The 16213-nt window shown below is 39.0% G+C and overlaps 1 protein-coding gene across 2 annotated transcripts in view; it reads left to right on the plus strand.

Moving 5' to 3' along the window:
* Positions 1 to 412: 412 nt before the first annotated feature.
* Positions 413 to 16213, plus strand: part of pof1b (POF1B actin binding protein) — a 50063-nt gene continuing 34262 nt past the window's right edge. The window contains exons 1-2 of one of the 2 annotated variants that reach the window (XM_038272386.1): positions 413 to 983; positions 10367 to 10453. In XM_038272386.1, coding sequence (XP_038128314.1) covers positions 624 to 983; positions 10367 to 10453 — 447 coding nt within the window. In that variant the 5' untranslated portion in view covers positions 413 to 623. The remainder of the gene's footprint in view (positions 984 to 10366; positions 10454 to 16213) is intronic. The other variant, XM_038272387.1, reaches the window with a different exon arrangement.

Here is a 16213-nt window from a genome sequence, read left to right on the forward strand (position 1 = left end):
ACTGAAGCTTAGCCATTAGCTGGTGTTTGTCGACACCTAGCGGCGGAAACGGTTCGTGCAGCTCTATTTCACCGATGAAGACGTCCATGTTTTACTAGTTTTACTACAATCCCAGTTAGTTCCAGGGTTAAGAGGGGATAATAAAACCCCTTAAAGAAAAATAAGATAATGTAAGAAGGAATGTGCTAACTTTGTGGTAGTAGATTTTTTTCCCCGGGATGTGTGTGTGTGTGTGTGTGTGTGTGTGGGGGGGTTAACAAAAGTGCGCTCCAGGGCGGCGTTGGTTTGTAATGATAATTATACGGACACGTCAGAAGCTGTGAGCTGGTGATGGGTGTAATTCTGGGTCCTCCCACTTTCAGAGGAATTTGCATTCAGGGCAGAGCTCTGAGCTCTTTAGGTTTTAGGTTCTCCTTCACAAACAAGTCACTCCTCCAGCCGGACTTTCCTCTGCCTACCGGGGAAGGAATCAGTCTGTTGTGGATCAGCTTTCTGTTGACAGATCAACCCCACGGAGGAAATCCAGGTGTTTGTTTTTTTTCTTTTTGTACTTCTTGGACTCTCCAGGCTCTGTTTTTTTTTTTTTTTTCTCTGTCTTCCTGTCGGTCTGAGTTGGTCTCACCATGTCTGTCCACACCACTCAGAAAGTCCGGACTTACAAAACGTTGACAACCGAACCGGTGACTACTCAGGTGTTCTCCACCAGGTCGGTGTCTCCGATGTCTCCGGTCCCACAGGTGTCTCCGGTCTCTCAGGTGACTTCGCTGCCGATCACTGCTGTGAATGGCTCCTATGAGTCAGTGCGGTACCTGGTCCCGGTGCAGCAGGCCATGCCCCAGCAGTCCTACTTCCTGATGCAGCAGCCTATGATGCAGCAGACCATGATGTCCCCGATGTACGTGCAGACTCTGCCCCGCGTGAGCACCAGCAGCAATGAGACTGAATTCATTGTCCAGCAGCAGCAGCAGAGGTCATTTGTTGAGGTGAGGCTCACTGTTCAGCTTCTGCTTCTAAAGTCAAATGAATAAAATCCATAGAAAACAGCAAACATAGGCCACTTAAAGTTTAAAATGTCAAAACTAACATTTACAGTAGCAACCATTCAGAATGTCCATACTTTCCTTCGCTGGTCCCCTACAATTCTTTTTTAAACATTTAAAATATTCTTTCTGTCATGATTTGTGGACATTAAGATCTAAAGAGAAGCGCCATCTCCTGATCAGACCCTGTAATTTAGTGAAAGGGTGGAGTCAGAGTAAAAACATGCACGCCCAGGAGAAGGCCGGTGGCTGGAAGTTGGAGGGGATTTTGCTGCCATTCAGATGGCTTCTATCTTGGAGGGGCCATTTTGAATGCCTGCTTTGATGATTACAAATATGTCATAAATTAGGGGAGTGGTGGCTTAGTGGTTGGGGCATTGCATTTGGATCCCAGAGGTTCTGATTTCAAGCCCCGCTCCCACAGAATGACACTCTGGGTCCCTGAGTAAGACCCTAACCCTCCACACTGCTCCCCGGGCGCCGCACAGTGGCAGCTCACTGCTCCCCAACGGGAGGGGTTAAATGCAGAGATTGGATTTGGTTGCATTCTACTTGTGACAATTTATTGATAATAAAGTTGAATTCTTCTCTAAAGTAATGTTGGGTCTATAACAAAACTATTTCCCTAAAAGTTCCCCTGAATTGATTTTTACCCGTGAACTACTTTTGCCTGAATGATTTTGGCTCAAGGAGCGATTTAAGTCTTTTTCTTTTGGGTAAGGAAAGTTATCATCAGTTCAGGAACAGCCTAAGAAAAGCATTAGCATTTATATCTGCTGCTTTAGCTGTTCCTTTAGAGGAAAGATCCAACACTTGGTCATGTTTTGAAACAAATACACAAAACATCGGCATTTAGATCGGTATGGGCCGATGTTTGGGGACTGGTGGCATAGTGGTTAGGGCATTAGCCTTGGATCCCTGAGGTTCTGAGTATAAGCCCCGCTCCCACAGAATGACACGCTAGGTCCCTGAGCAAGACCCTAACCCCCCACACACCTCCCCGGGCCCCGCACCATGGCAGTCCACTGCTACCCAAAGCGATGGGTTCAATGCAGAGGGGGAATTTCATTGCTTTGTTGTAATTTAGTGACAATAAAGTTGAATTCTATTGTTATTTCTAACTGATCGTTTCTGCACAGAGGTAAAAATATTTCAATATTAGTCACCCATCCAGTTATTTTAACCGTGCTGTTTTTGTGTCGGAGTCTCAGGAGAGGGAGGGGGGTTGGTCATGTGGTATTTGCTTGGGCATGTGTGTAAACAGACTAACACATACGCATGTTTGTCTCATACCTTTCAGTAAAACCCGTCAAGTGGAATGTTTAACTAAAAGAGAAGCTCTGTCAGCGAGGTGGTAGTTGGTACTTTTCACTCTTTATAGCGCTCATTCATATTCTAACAGGTCCAAAGTGTGAGTCTAAATTAGCGTGACTTTAACTTATTTTTTTAGACGTTTAAAAGGCCTTTCAAGGAACTTGATTATTTGTTTTACTGAGTCCAACAACCTGAGCGCTACCTTGCAAATTGCTTATTTAGACCCGATTGTGCTTCAGTGGCGTTAATGTCCGCCCTGACTCCAACCTGACCTCTTGTTTGCTGTTTATAAATCAGTTTGGCCTCACACCAAGCTGTCAAACATCCCCGTTCATTAGTGAGCCAGTCGCCATCCATCATGGATGTCAGAGCGGGACAGCGTCGCCGCCTCTGGCTAACTTCAGCATAGTACAGGCATGTTTCCCATGTGGCATCAGCTTCTCAGTTCTCACACTGGGCTCCGGATTTTCACAGACTGAATGATCAATAGTGAATATGAACAGAAATCAGGGACTAGTTGAAGGTTATGTTTCAGTTCAGTCCATTGAATTGGAATCTTTTCAGCAAGGTCTGACAGAACTCTTCATTATTGTGACTTATCTTATTATTGCTGACATCATAGCTGTAGAGATATGGTAATGTGAAGCTGCACATAGCTGTAGATGTTTTTGCTCATTTGCACATACGATAAACGAAGTTCCAGCTTCACATTGCAGCCTTTCTTCTTGGATTATAAAGTGAACATTGTCATCCTGCAGTTTCTTGGTTTTATAAGTTACAAATGAAATGTTGTTAAAAACAAACCACATGTTTTCTGAAGGAGGAAGAAATGTTGAGCTTTGCTTTTGTAGAGACTAAACACCCTATCAGGTATATTTCTGCCCCCATCACAAGTCTTGGCCCAGGGGGCAGTGTCGTAACTGCTGACCAGTTTGCTGTGTCTCTTCCATGCCCTGTTTGCAAACTTCAAATAAGATTTCTTCTTGCTAATCTCAAATAAAGGGAGAGATTTTTGCAGTTTCCAACTAACCGTAGCCCTGCCTATAGATTCTTCATGCTGAGCCGTGTGTCTCTCCAACTCCTCCAGAGCTAGCATGAGCCTCTAGGAACATTTTCCATGAGAGGAAATTACATGAAGGGACCTCAGTGCTTATGCACTACCTATTTTACACATTATTACCTGTGAAAAACTTCGAACCAGCACTATACCTCCTCTACTTTACAATTACATATGGAACTTTCTCTATATCTCTTACGGTATGTGTAGAATACTTTGGAGTTTATGGTTATAAGTTGTGGCAAAAGTTCCAGGAATATTTAGAATTTACGTATTCTGTAGACATCCACCAATCCTCTTTTTTCTCATCCAATCGATCGATATCTGTGCTGAAAAAGGAATCATATCTCTCAACTGACACAATTACTCGTGATAAATTATTTATTGAACTAATCATCAGCTTATTTAGTAATCAAATCATCATTAACTGGAGTATAGAGACTCTAAAACACGCCTTTATGAGACAGAGCGACACACTTAGAGCAGGAATTACAGGTGCTGGTCATAAAATTAGAATATCATGAAAAAGTAGATTGATTTCAGTAATTCCATTTAAAAAGTGAAACTTGTATATTATATTCATACATTACATACAAACTCATATATTTCAGATGTTTATTTTGTTTAATTTTGATGATTACAAATGACAACAAATGAAAATCTCAAATTCATCATATCAGAAAATTAGAATATTGTGAAAAGGTTCAAAATTGATGGCCCCTGGTGCCACACTCTAATCAGCTAATTAACTCAAACCACCTGCAAAAGCCTTTAAATGGTCTTTCAGTCTAGTTCTATAGGCTACACAATCATGGGGAAGACTGCTGACTTGACAGTTGTCCAAAAGACGACCATCGACACCTTGCACAAGGAGGGCAAGACACAAAAGGTCATCGCTAAAGAGGCTGGCTGTTCACAGAGCTCAGTGTCCAAGCACATTAATAGAGAGGCGAAGGGAAGGAAAAGATGTGGTCGAAAAAAGTGTACAAGCAAGAGAGATAACCGCACCCTGGAGAGGATTGTGAAACAAAACCCATTCAAAAATGTGGGGGAGATTCACAAAGAGTGGACTGCAGCTGGAGTGAGTGCTTCAAGAACCACCACACACAGACGTATGAAAGACATGGGTTTCTGCTGTCGCATTCCTTGTGTCAAGCCACTCTTGAACCACAGACAGCGTCAGAAGCGTCTTGCCTGGGCTAAAGAGAAACAGGACTGGACTGCTGGTGAGTGGTCCAAAGTCATGTTCTCTGATGAAAGTAAATTTTGCATTTCCTTTGGAAATCAAGGTCCCAGAGTCTGGAGGAAAAGAAGAGAGGCACTTCATCCACGTTGCTTGAAGTCCAGTGTAAAGTTTCCACAGTCAGTGATGGTTTGGGGTGCCATGTCATCTGCTGGTGTTGGTCCATTGTGTTTTCTGAGGTCCAGGGTCAACGCAGCCACATACCAGGAAGTTTTAGAGCACTTCATGCTTCCTGCAGCTGACCAACTTTTTGGAGATGCAGATTTCATTTTCCAACAGGACTTGGCACCTGCACACAGTGCCAAAGCTACCAGTACCTGGTTGAAGGACCATGGTATCCCTGTTCTTAATTGGCCAGCAAACTCTCCTGACCTTAACCCCATAGAAAATCTATGGGGTATTGTGAAGAAGAAGATGCAATACACCAGACCCAACAATTCAGAAGAGCTAAAAGCCACTATTAGAGCAACCTGGGCTATCATAACACCTGAGCAGTGCCACAGACTGATCGACTCCATGCCACGCCGCATTGCTGCAGTAATACAGGCCAAAGGAGGCCCAACTAAATACTGAGTGCTGTACATGCTCATACTTTTCATGTTCATACTGTTCAGTTGGCCAACATTTCTATAAATCCTTTGTTTTTATTGGTCTTCAGTAATATTCTAATTTTCTGATATGATGAATTTGAGATTTTCATTTGTTGTCATTTGTAATCATCAAAATTAAACAAAATAAACATCTGAAATATATGAGTTTGTATGTAATGTATGAATATAATATACAAGTTTCACTTTTTAAATGGAATTACTGAAATCAATCTACTTTTTCATGATATTCTAATTTTATGACCAGCACCTGTATACCAAATTTGTTTAAAAAAAAATGTATAAATATTTTGCATTTATGAAGAAAAAATATTTTTCATCTTTCAATCTGCTCTATCTAAAATTCTCAAGTGGGAAAGTTTGTTCCACCTGGTTTACATTCTGTAAAAACTTTTCTTTAAGGAACCTTTTGGTACCTGATTATTAATCTATCGATCAAAAATAATAATCAACAGATTACAAAATAATTGACAGAATAAACATAATGTTAGTTGCAGCACCACTCTGGAGCGATGGCGGTTAGGGCATAGAGCTTGGAATCCTGAGGTTGTGAGTAGGGATGCATGATATTGGGATTTTGGCCGATATCCGATATGCCGATATTTTAAAACTCATGTAGCCGATAACCGATATCGATACCGATGTTAAAGCTGGACAAAAATAAGTAGTCATTGAAAATAGCAGTTTTGTTATCCATTTCTGACACTTTGAAAAATAATATACTCAAATATATTTTCATATGCTGATATCAAATTGATTTTTAAAAACGCGGTATCGATCTATTTTACTTTCAAAATCTCGTGAAATTTCATGATATTATATATGATATTGATATGATATTATATGATATTATATGATATTATATATATGATATAATATATATATGATATTATTATATGATATTGATATGATATGATATTATATTAATTTGCAAAATATCACGAACGTGATATTTTGCAAATTCTTGTGAGATTTTGTTAGTAAAATATATCGATACCGCGTCAATATATCAACATATAAAAATATGGCAACATTTGGTGAATTTTCGGGGGATTTCGTAGCATAACGATGACATATAGCAATATTTCATTAGTAAAGAGATTGATATGGTGTTTTTAAATGGCAATATATCAGCATATGAAGATATTGGGATATTTTAATGGATCAATATTTTTTCCCTCGTCTTTAGAAGTTTTTAAGTCTGTAAAAAAGAAGTTTTTGAGGAAGAAGAAGAAGTAGTATTTATTTTTTTTTTTTTTAGACTTTAGAAACTCAGAAGCTGATCAAATATCGGGTTAAATATCGGTGGGGGGGCGGATGTCCGATATTCAGTTTTAAGGCCGATACCGATAGGGGGCCGATTATATCGTGCATCCCTAGTTGTGAGTCAAAACCCACTCCCAAGTACTGCCATCAGGGTCCCTGAGCAAGACCCTTAACCCCACACTGCTCTCCTGGCGCTGCACAATGGCAGCCCCCTGCTCCCCAAGGGGAGGGGTTAAATGCAGAGAGTGAATTTGTTGTGCTGTACTTGTGACAGTGAAATGAGAATAAGATGAATTTGAAAACACACGTGGATTAACTGCTCGATAGCCGATAGTGAACCTGCTGAAAACATGATGCAACTTTGTTCCTATAAACTCAGATGGATTCTACTGTAGATCTCAGAGTTTCCACCTGCTTCATGTCTTTTTTGTGTCACCAGAGAACTTGTTCCTTCTAGTAATGATTTCCCAGACATGTTGGCCTGTGTGCTCACACAGGTTTACAAGCGGTTTCAGCTGCAGGCTGTAAAACATTTGATTGAACCCTATCAGTTTATCCATATCTTACTTGTCAGCCCGTCTGTAGAGCTAGGCTTTTTAAACACTCCCTAGGTTACCCAGTCCTTTGGTTTTCAGAGCAGTGGCACTGAAGGTATTTATTTTTATATGGTTGCTAAAATTATAGACGGTTTTCTGCTGTTTGAAGTCTTGGATTGAGAGCGAAATGTTCATAAGGTGTTTAATAAGAGGCCTTAACCGCGCCCTGTCTGACTGTACGGGATCCAACATTAGTCACACACAGGTCCAGCTTATTGGAGCAGCAGTGGTTCATTCTGCTTTCTGTGTTAAAAGCTCATTTCTCTCAAAATAGATTTTTATAAATATTTTTGCTCATAATTAATAAGAGGATGGTACTCTCAGGTACCCTCCTTCTACGACAGATTTTTGCTGTTGCCAAATAACCGTAGCGACTGCAAATACGGCAGGGCAAACTCCTGCGATCAGAGGGTTGTCGGTTCGAGTCCTGGCTTCGGTTCAGTGTCGTTGTGTCCTTGGGCGAGACACTTCACCTGCATTGTCTACTGATGGTGGTCAGAGGGCCCGGCGGCGCCAACATACGGCAGCCCTGCTTCTGTCAGTGAGCCCCAGGACAGCTGTGGCTACAATGTAGCTCACCACCAGCAGAGCATGAATGGGTGAACGGGTGAACGTAGCGTCAAGCGTAACCCAAGGAAACTCCTCTGACTTGAAAAGCTCTATATAACTGCAGGCCATTTACCATTAGGTATCTGTTTGTTCATTTGACTGTGATAGTGATGCAGATCAGGACTGGTGGATGTTTAGTTAAAGCAGAAATGCAGTAATATCAGTAATATGGTGAACAGGTTGAAAGCGTAAGGTCATATTTACAGCTTATATAATATTAGTTATCAGCCACAATAATATTAGCGTCTGATATCGACCCAAATGTTTCATAAGTTTTCTTGGTACTCGAGATTTTCCTCCATGCAGCCTTGGTTTACCTTAGTAACAATAACTGACCCAGAGCTGAGCTGAACCCCAATGAAGTCACACAGAGCAATGAGTGATATACAGTGGTAGAAGCTGAAAAACATAGAAAAGCAATTACTAATGAAGCTATTTCCACTGTTTGAGGAAGCCATTTTGGATGCCATTTTGTTATGCTTGAAATAATCCTCTAAAGTTTGAACTCCTGGGACATTTTCCTTGGATTAGGCAGAGGACGTTTTTCTCCTTTTCAAGCAGGGACATTTATTGTCTTCTTCCAGCAAGCTGACTGGCAGTGCACAGCAGCAGAGGAGGTGGGACTGGTTACTCCAGCACTCACTTTAGGGTTAGGAAATGCAGGCTATATGAGTGTGATTGGAATCCTTTGCAGGTTTGAGGCAAAAAAGTTTGAATTTTTATCTGAATGCTAACCAGGCCTTTCTATTCTATTCACACAGCAAAATTATCTAGAAATCAGTTCAAATTTCCTAAATTAAGTGTATTTGCTCTTAAATCGAGCTGGTAAATGAGAGGATTTGCCAATATAATGAGTGTTTTTACCCTTAAAAATAGAAAGTTAGATAATATGCACTTGAAATAATATAATGCTATTGTTTTTTTTTCCTATTTTAAATGTAAATTCTTGTTCCATTGGCAACTTGTCTCATTAACCTCCACAATTCAAGAAAAAACCCCCCCTTATTTTAAGCCAAGATATTTAGATTTCTATTTTTCGCACTGCAGATGTAGCCATTAGGATGTATAATGCGATGGATAAATTATTGCATAATCAAAACTTTTATTAACAGTAAATTTAATTGCAACATCCCAGGTTCCATGGCCTTCGTTTTACCTGCTGAGACATAGAAATTGGAACGCCCCGTTTCATAGAACAACATATTATCGAACCGTCATACTTGGTTTGTCGTATCCCAGTTCTTGTTTTTGTGTGAAATCAACCTTCACAGCTTTTTAGCATTTCAAAGGGAAACGGTTTAGCAGCAAACTTGGAAACAAAGCAGCAGCAACTCTCCTAAATGTGAATAATTCCTGTGTTTGCATATTTTTATTGATGCCATTGGTTGTGAAATATGGTTGGAAAAAAAATTAGGATCTAAGCCTTTCATATCAGTCAATTTAGATAATTACAGATTTATTTATTTGAACTATTTAACATAAAAAAGGTTGAATTGAAATAGTTACTCTAACCTTTTTGAAACGTGACCTTTAACCTTTAAAAACTTTGTGTAATTTTTTCTGTGAAAATGCTGTCCTCTGCCTACATCCCCCAGAATGCTGTGCGGCTCTGGCTGGAGTTCAGTGAAATTAGACATTTCTATCAGACCTATTTTCTATTGATATTGAACAGGTTTCTATTGTCAGCCGTACTGCCAGCTGCTGTAAGGTCGGGTTTAAAGCATTTGAAATTTTTCATATTTTCTTCCATCACCAATTTTTTTATTACAACCTGGAAAACTGTGGAAATATTTAGTATTTGCATTTAGTATATTTTTTCTTGTCTAAAAAGAACTTTGCATACGCTGAGTTTGCATCTGAAAAATCTTTATTCTCCACCCATTAGACGTCAAGCTTAAACCCGACGTTGACTCTTTTTTTCTTTTCCAACAAACACAAACCTTTTAGAATAACTCATGTCAGCAGAGAGAGTGAGAATGTAAAAACAGGGAATAATGTATAACTGTTGGTGTCTGCAGCTGTTTCAGGCTTTTCTTTTTGCTTTCTATTTTGCAAAATGCCTCCAGACTGACATCAGAGTAGAACGTTGGTCACCAGCACCTGCTTCACTGGCGTAAAATACCAAAGCTTTTATCTCTGAGGACAATAGGAATGTATTAAACCTTTTTCCCTCCAAGCATTTAACTTATTTTTGGAGTTTTTTAGGAGCCACATGGAGGTTAACTTCCACCTTTCAGCTGTAGTAATTATTAATTAATTATTAATGTTTGTTGGAATAAAATGCTCTGACTTTAGGAATGAGAGAAATTCTCAGTGTTTTTAGATTTGGTTTGTAAAGAAATCTTAATTTTCATTAATATAATAATATTACCCTGAACCAAACAAATTAAAATAACTATAACTATAATAAAGTTATAGTTAATAAAATAACCATAACTATAATAAAAATTAAAATATGACCCATCTCACTAATATTACAATTAAATTATATTAATTAATCTTTAGTGTGAGTCACAAGTAATGCTTTCACCTCCTTTGGTATGTTTTGACATTTCCTACAAATTAGAACCAGCAAATCATTCGATCCGCAGTCTGCCGTTCTTATATTTTCTTCTTCTGGTTGTTTCTTCCAGCGTGACAGTCAAAGCACTCATTCAGTGTTCAGCCAGTCATCCAGTCCCATCAAGAGTGAGCCCAGCGTGCACGAGGAGGAGCATGAGGTAAGGAGGCTACCGGCGCCTGCAGATGTCACACATTAAACCCAATTTTTTAGCTCACTGCAAAACCTGATGGGGGAGAAGAAGACATAAAATCAAAATGTTTCCTTGTTGGGATGAGTGTCGGATCAGACGCTAGTTTTTCACCTCCAGACTGTTTTCCATTCATTTCATTTACTTCTTTCCTTTTCCTGTTCTTCCTTCTTTCCTTCCTTTCTGCTTTTGTTGTTGCTTCCTGTTTATGAGGTTTAACAACAAATGAAAACCATTGAAAATGACAACCAATAAAAGAGGCGTTACGTTATTGCAAACTCAATTAGTAGGAAGTCTGCAGAAAGGACAGTCGTCCAACTGACGGTCTATATCAGCAGGCTGCTCTAAGCTGAGGTGTTTTCAGGTGAACTATTAAAAACAGCAGCAATCATTTAATATATACCGGGAATTTTAATCAATATGATATCAATAAATACAGGGTCAGTATCGCTGATATCAATACGATACCAATACTTCTGAACTTTAAGGATCATGGAACTGTTGACCTTTCAGTTTTTTTGCGATTTTTATTTTATTGTAACAACTTAATAATATTAATAATGTTTTTTTTTCCTAATCCACTTCTTCTATCTTCTAACCTTGTCGTGGGATAAATGAAGGATTAGTTAATGTTAGCCCACTTAGATAACATGTTTAAAGTCGGAAGAATCTACTGCAGTTAGTGCGTCAGGGAGAGAATAAAAAGAAAAAAAATATATATTTTTTTCTTTTAATATTTTTTTATTTAAAAGTTCAATGTATAACCTGGATGCAAAAACACCTCATTTTATTTCAGCGTTAAATTCTGTTTGAAGTAACAGATTATAATTGAACCCCAGTGGGCCTCAGCAGATGGCCGCTCACACTGAGCCTGGTTCTGCTGGAGGTTTCTTCCTGTTCAAAGGGAGTTTTTCCTCTCCACTGTCGCTACAAGCATGCTTAGTGTGAGGGATTGCTGAAGAGTCAATGAGTCGATGCAATCAGCTGGTTTTCCTTAGATAGAAAACTTTGAATCAATCTGACTGGATGATCTGGTGAACTGGAAAGTGACCTGAGATGACATGATGTGAACTCGAGCTATAGAAATAAACTGAATAGAATTGAATTAAATTAATTAATTATGTCTCCTGACCTTTAATGGTTGATCTTTATTCAGACCCTAATGATTTGTAATTGGCCCCATTTAAAGGGCCTGCATTTCTAGATAGAGAAAAATACCTTTTTATTGATTATATGTAATTTTAATTCCTGAGAGCCTCAATATTTTACTAGCTTAAAGCCATAACTATTAAAATTATATATAAAAACTATTAAAATAGGAAATGACCAGTTTTTACAATGCACTGAAGTTCCAATTCATTGAGAGGCACCTTGAAGGTTGCAACATTTTATTTATCCTTCTTATAGTTCTGATAAAACCAGGTTGGTATTTAGATTAGAAGATCAACTGAATATAAAGCAGATTTTGGCTCTTAGAAGAATATGACGCCAGCATCAGTTCTCCTGCAAGCTGAAACAGAACCAACAGACGCTCCATGTTAATGAGCTCAGGTGAGTGACTCTGCAGAGGTAAACCAGCTTGTTGCAACAAGTTAAATGCAGCATCTTTACAAGGAAAAATTACTGGGATCACTGAAAACAGAAACTGAAAGAGTGTCGTTTACTCTGCACTGAGCTGCAGCAGCTCGGAGGAAAAGATGTGATTGCAATGAGAAAAAAAAAAAAAAAACAATAGAAAAAATAATATGTTTTAATGAAGCTGAACTGATATTGCACAAATGTTTACAGTACGCCACTCCCATGAAACTAAGCAGCTAACGGTTGAAATGTTCCCTGAAATGACTCAATGTGACTGTTTCAGTCAGCATCAGATCTGAAGGTGGAGAGTTAATTCAGTTTTTTTTTTTTTTCAAGAAAAGAAAAGGTTATTTAAAAGGAAATGACTTAAAACAAATCCGTTCTACACTGAATTTAAACATATAGGTTATGTATTAATTAGATTATCAGGATTTAGAGGTTCAGGTTTGAGGAAGTTTTTCACTCAAAGCAAGAGAAAACGTTCCAGATGAAGCTTTTAGCCAATAAAGAGATTCAGGTCATTTCTGAGTTTTTACCAAATGGGGGGAGGGGGTTAAAATCACGCTGCAGAACCAGAAAACCTGACCGTCTTTGTGTGAAACTTCAGAGCCGCTCCAGCAGCAGCAGCCTCACCCTGTTCTCCACACTTAACCTCGCTTTGCTCACAATCACAGGAACTCCTACTATTGCAAGGCTGGTGTAAAAACGAGGCGTGTCTGGGTGCTTCCCAGAGGCCTTTGCAGTAGGTGGGGGACATTCCTTTGATGTGAACCTGCAGCGTTAGTATTTAGCTGTTGTCATAACAGGGAGGCTCTATGATTTATGCCTCCTCGGTGTCATTAGACTTGGCATGGACTCGCAAAGGTCTAAACTCTGCACATGAATAGAGGAGGAGTAATTATGACCGCTTTGTTGGAGCGAACATCTCACCTGCTGTCTGGCTGCAGAAGAAGCGACGCACCGAAACATCTGAGGGAAAAACACCGTCGCCATGTTTAGTCTAGATGCTCATCAAACAGAAAATTAAAATATAATCCAACCAAACTGGGACATTGCTCCTTGGAGGGAATGAGGATGGAAGTTTGTTTGTTTCAATGGTTTTTATCCAAAAGGTCAATAAATCAATTTCTTATATTGATAAGGCTCAGTGGTGGGATACTAAAATGTAAACTAAATGCATTTAGTCCTTTTTATTTTTAGTGACCGATTTGTTTTTTTAAAGATGCACAGAAATGTTTCCATTCGTTTCTCATCTTAAACCATAAAAAAGAAATGAAAAATTGGAGGAAAGTGATGGAGAAAGCATGTGCAGAGTTAGGATCCAATCAGATTAGGATTATTTTTTATTATTATTTGGTAGTAGATTACTTTCTGTATATGAGAGATTTATTCCAGGAGAAAAACATAAGAAAACAGATCTATAGAACTTTGTAGATCTGAAACAAACATATTTTAAGGTTAATTTCTTTTAGTGTTCTTTGTAATTTCAGGATTCTTTCAGGAAAAAAAGCAGAATCTACATTAACTAAGTTTAAAACAATATATATTTTTAGTTTTACAGTAATGGAGACAGTTGGTATTGGAGTTTTCAGCTTTATAAATAACCAGAGAGCCTGACAGGATTCTTGCTCTTTTCGTTTTTATCCTAATTTGTGTTTTTTTTATACACCTGACTTTATGATGTTAAGTCTAAAAGTTTGAACTTCTGAAATCAGAACCAGGCCCTAAATCACCTCTTTTCTTTTTCATCATCTGCAGATTAGACTAATCATTAAGAGTTTCATGTTACTTGTCTGGAGTTTGTTCTTTCTTGTTAACGACGCCTTTAGAAAAGGATTTGGGCTGTTGGGCCTCAGGCTGTTGTCTCCTAATTAGATATTTCTACCCTAGTTATAAAGTCATTAAAATAAAATACATTTAATTATGTTCAGGCTAAAAATTAGAAATACAAAAAAATCAAGACCAGATGATTGTTAAGCAGTTCCAGTTTCTGAGGCCTTTGTGGTTTAGCTGCAGGAAATGTTGAAGCTTCTCGATGCAAGCATGTGCTGGGAATAATAATTAAACAGTCGGTGAATCTGGAAGTTTGAATCTAAAATGAGTCGGATGATAAAAAGATCAGGTCTGATGGATTCCAGTTGGAGTGCAGACGGTTAAAGATAAGGAGGAATTGGGTCTTTTTAACCGCAGCTCTTTGAAGACTAAGGCTACTTTCACCCTGCAGACAAATGTGGCCCCATACACATTTATTTAAGTTTATTTATTATTTTAAGTTTATTATTTTGCCCTGAAGTGACTGAGGTGAGATTCTTTCCTGACTCTGTGAATAGACCAAGTCATGTGGAATCGGACTATTTCCAGTCTGAGCTGGGCCCCATTGTTTCTGGATTTAAACCGATACAGGTCTGAATGTGACTGCGGTCTGACCAGCCATGTGACCCATACCTGAATTAGTAAGGAGTTAATGTCACTCTGTACTGACGGAACAAAACAACTCTAAAAGAAAAAACACGGAGGACGACAGTGGAGGGACCAGGGGCGTCTCTAGGTTTAAGAGACAAGGGTGGCTCAGCCCCTAGAAGATAATGCGCGCGCGCGCCGAATTTTTTCAGTGCACCTGCTAAGGCGTTGTCTAACACAAGGGTGTAACAAGTGTTGAAAGTTGGTGGGGACGGCTCATAAGGAAAGGGAGCTACCTGCGCGACGCCTTTTTTTTTGTTGGAAAGGATAAAGCCAAAAAAATGCGAATAACATTTATCAATTTAATGCTTACACTGTTACAATATTCACTTTTATATTTTGTGCAAAAAATATCACATAAATCTAAACAGACAGTACAAATCAAAGAAATCAAATAAATGTATCAATTTTGTAGAACATTTATTGACAGTCAATTTTGGGTCACTTTTTAAAATTAATTTACTTTTAAACCAGGACTCGGACAAGATCTTATGGGGCCTTAAGCAGAATATGATTAAGCAACTCCGTCTTTCTGTCAAGAACATCCACCAGCAGGGTATCCAGGGGGGATTTACCATTAGGCAACACTAGGCAGTTGCCTAGGGCCCCAAGTTCCTGGGGGCCCCATAAAACCCTGTTTCCATGTATGGTTAATACAACTAATCCTTATTTGTGCACATTAATTATGTTTTTGATAAAAATCCTTTGTCTAAAATGCCATCAGAACGCTGATAAATAGAGAGGAAAAAGGGACAAGAAGAGAGGGACAAAACCTAGAACAGATAATGGATGTCTATTCTATTAACATTTCTCTATCTGTAGAATGGGTCTGTTTTATGGGTTTACTTCTCAGGGGGCCCCCTGACTGTCTTTGCCTAGGGCCCCAAATTTCCTAAATCCGCCCCTGAGGGTATCAATACTGATTTGATAGAATCTGGGAGAGCGGACTATGTTCAACCATCCATTTTCTTTAACCTTATCCCTCAGTGGGATCAGGAGGTGCTGGTGCATATCTCCAGCCACGTTCTGGGTGAGAGGTGGGATCACCCTGGACAGGTCACCAGTCTGTCGCAGTATGTTCAACCAGCTTAAAAGTAATCGCTAATCAGATTTATTATTTGCACTTTTACTAAGTGAACTTTCTAACTCCCTTAAATCTGAAATTCCAATGCCAAAATTTTTTAAATATTTTATCTTTGGACCCCCTGCAGAGTGACGTCACACCTGCAAGATCCTATCCTTACCTTCCTGCTAGATTGCAAAAAGCAGCTTGCTCATGAGTTGTCATCATAACGCGCTAAATCTTAAATGTACGTATAAAAGAAAAAGGGGCGCAGTGCTTGCTACTGAATGGCAACACTATCAAAGTCAGGAAAAAGTTTTAAGTAAAGCCGGGATTAAAACAGTAGCTACAAGAAGCTTCAAATAAAAGGTGTTCTTTATGTTCAACCTAAACACCAACTCCGATAGACCATCAGTAGAGCAGGTGTTTAAATTAATCAATCACTGCTGCGAAAGCTTATAGCAGTGAAAGCTAATATACCACAGCCATCACTTAATAAACGCAACATAAACAACCCTCTAAAAACGGAAAACTGTAATGGACTGAAAGTCCTGTTTTTTATGTGGGAAATTATTTGCGTGTGTTTTAGTATAATTCTGATATATTGGCGCTGTTGTCTGTTTCTATGG

This window comes from Cyprinodon tularosa, unplaced genomic scaffold (assembly GCF_016077235.1).
Source record: "Cyprinodon tularosa strain WSP-4 unplaced genomic scaffold, ASM1607723v1 ctg828, whole genome shotgun sequence".
Taxonomy (NCBI): domain Eukaryota; kingdom Metazoa; phylum Chordata; class Actinopteri; order Cyprinodontiformes; family Cyprinodontidae; genus Cyprinodon; species Cyprinodon tularosa.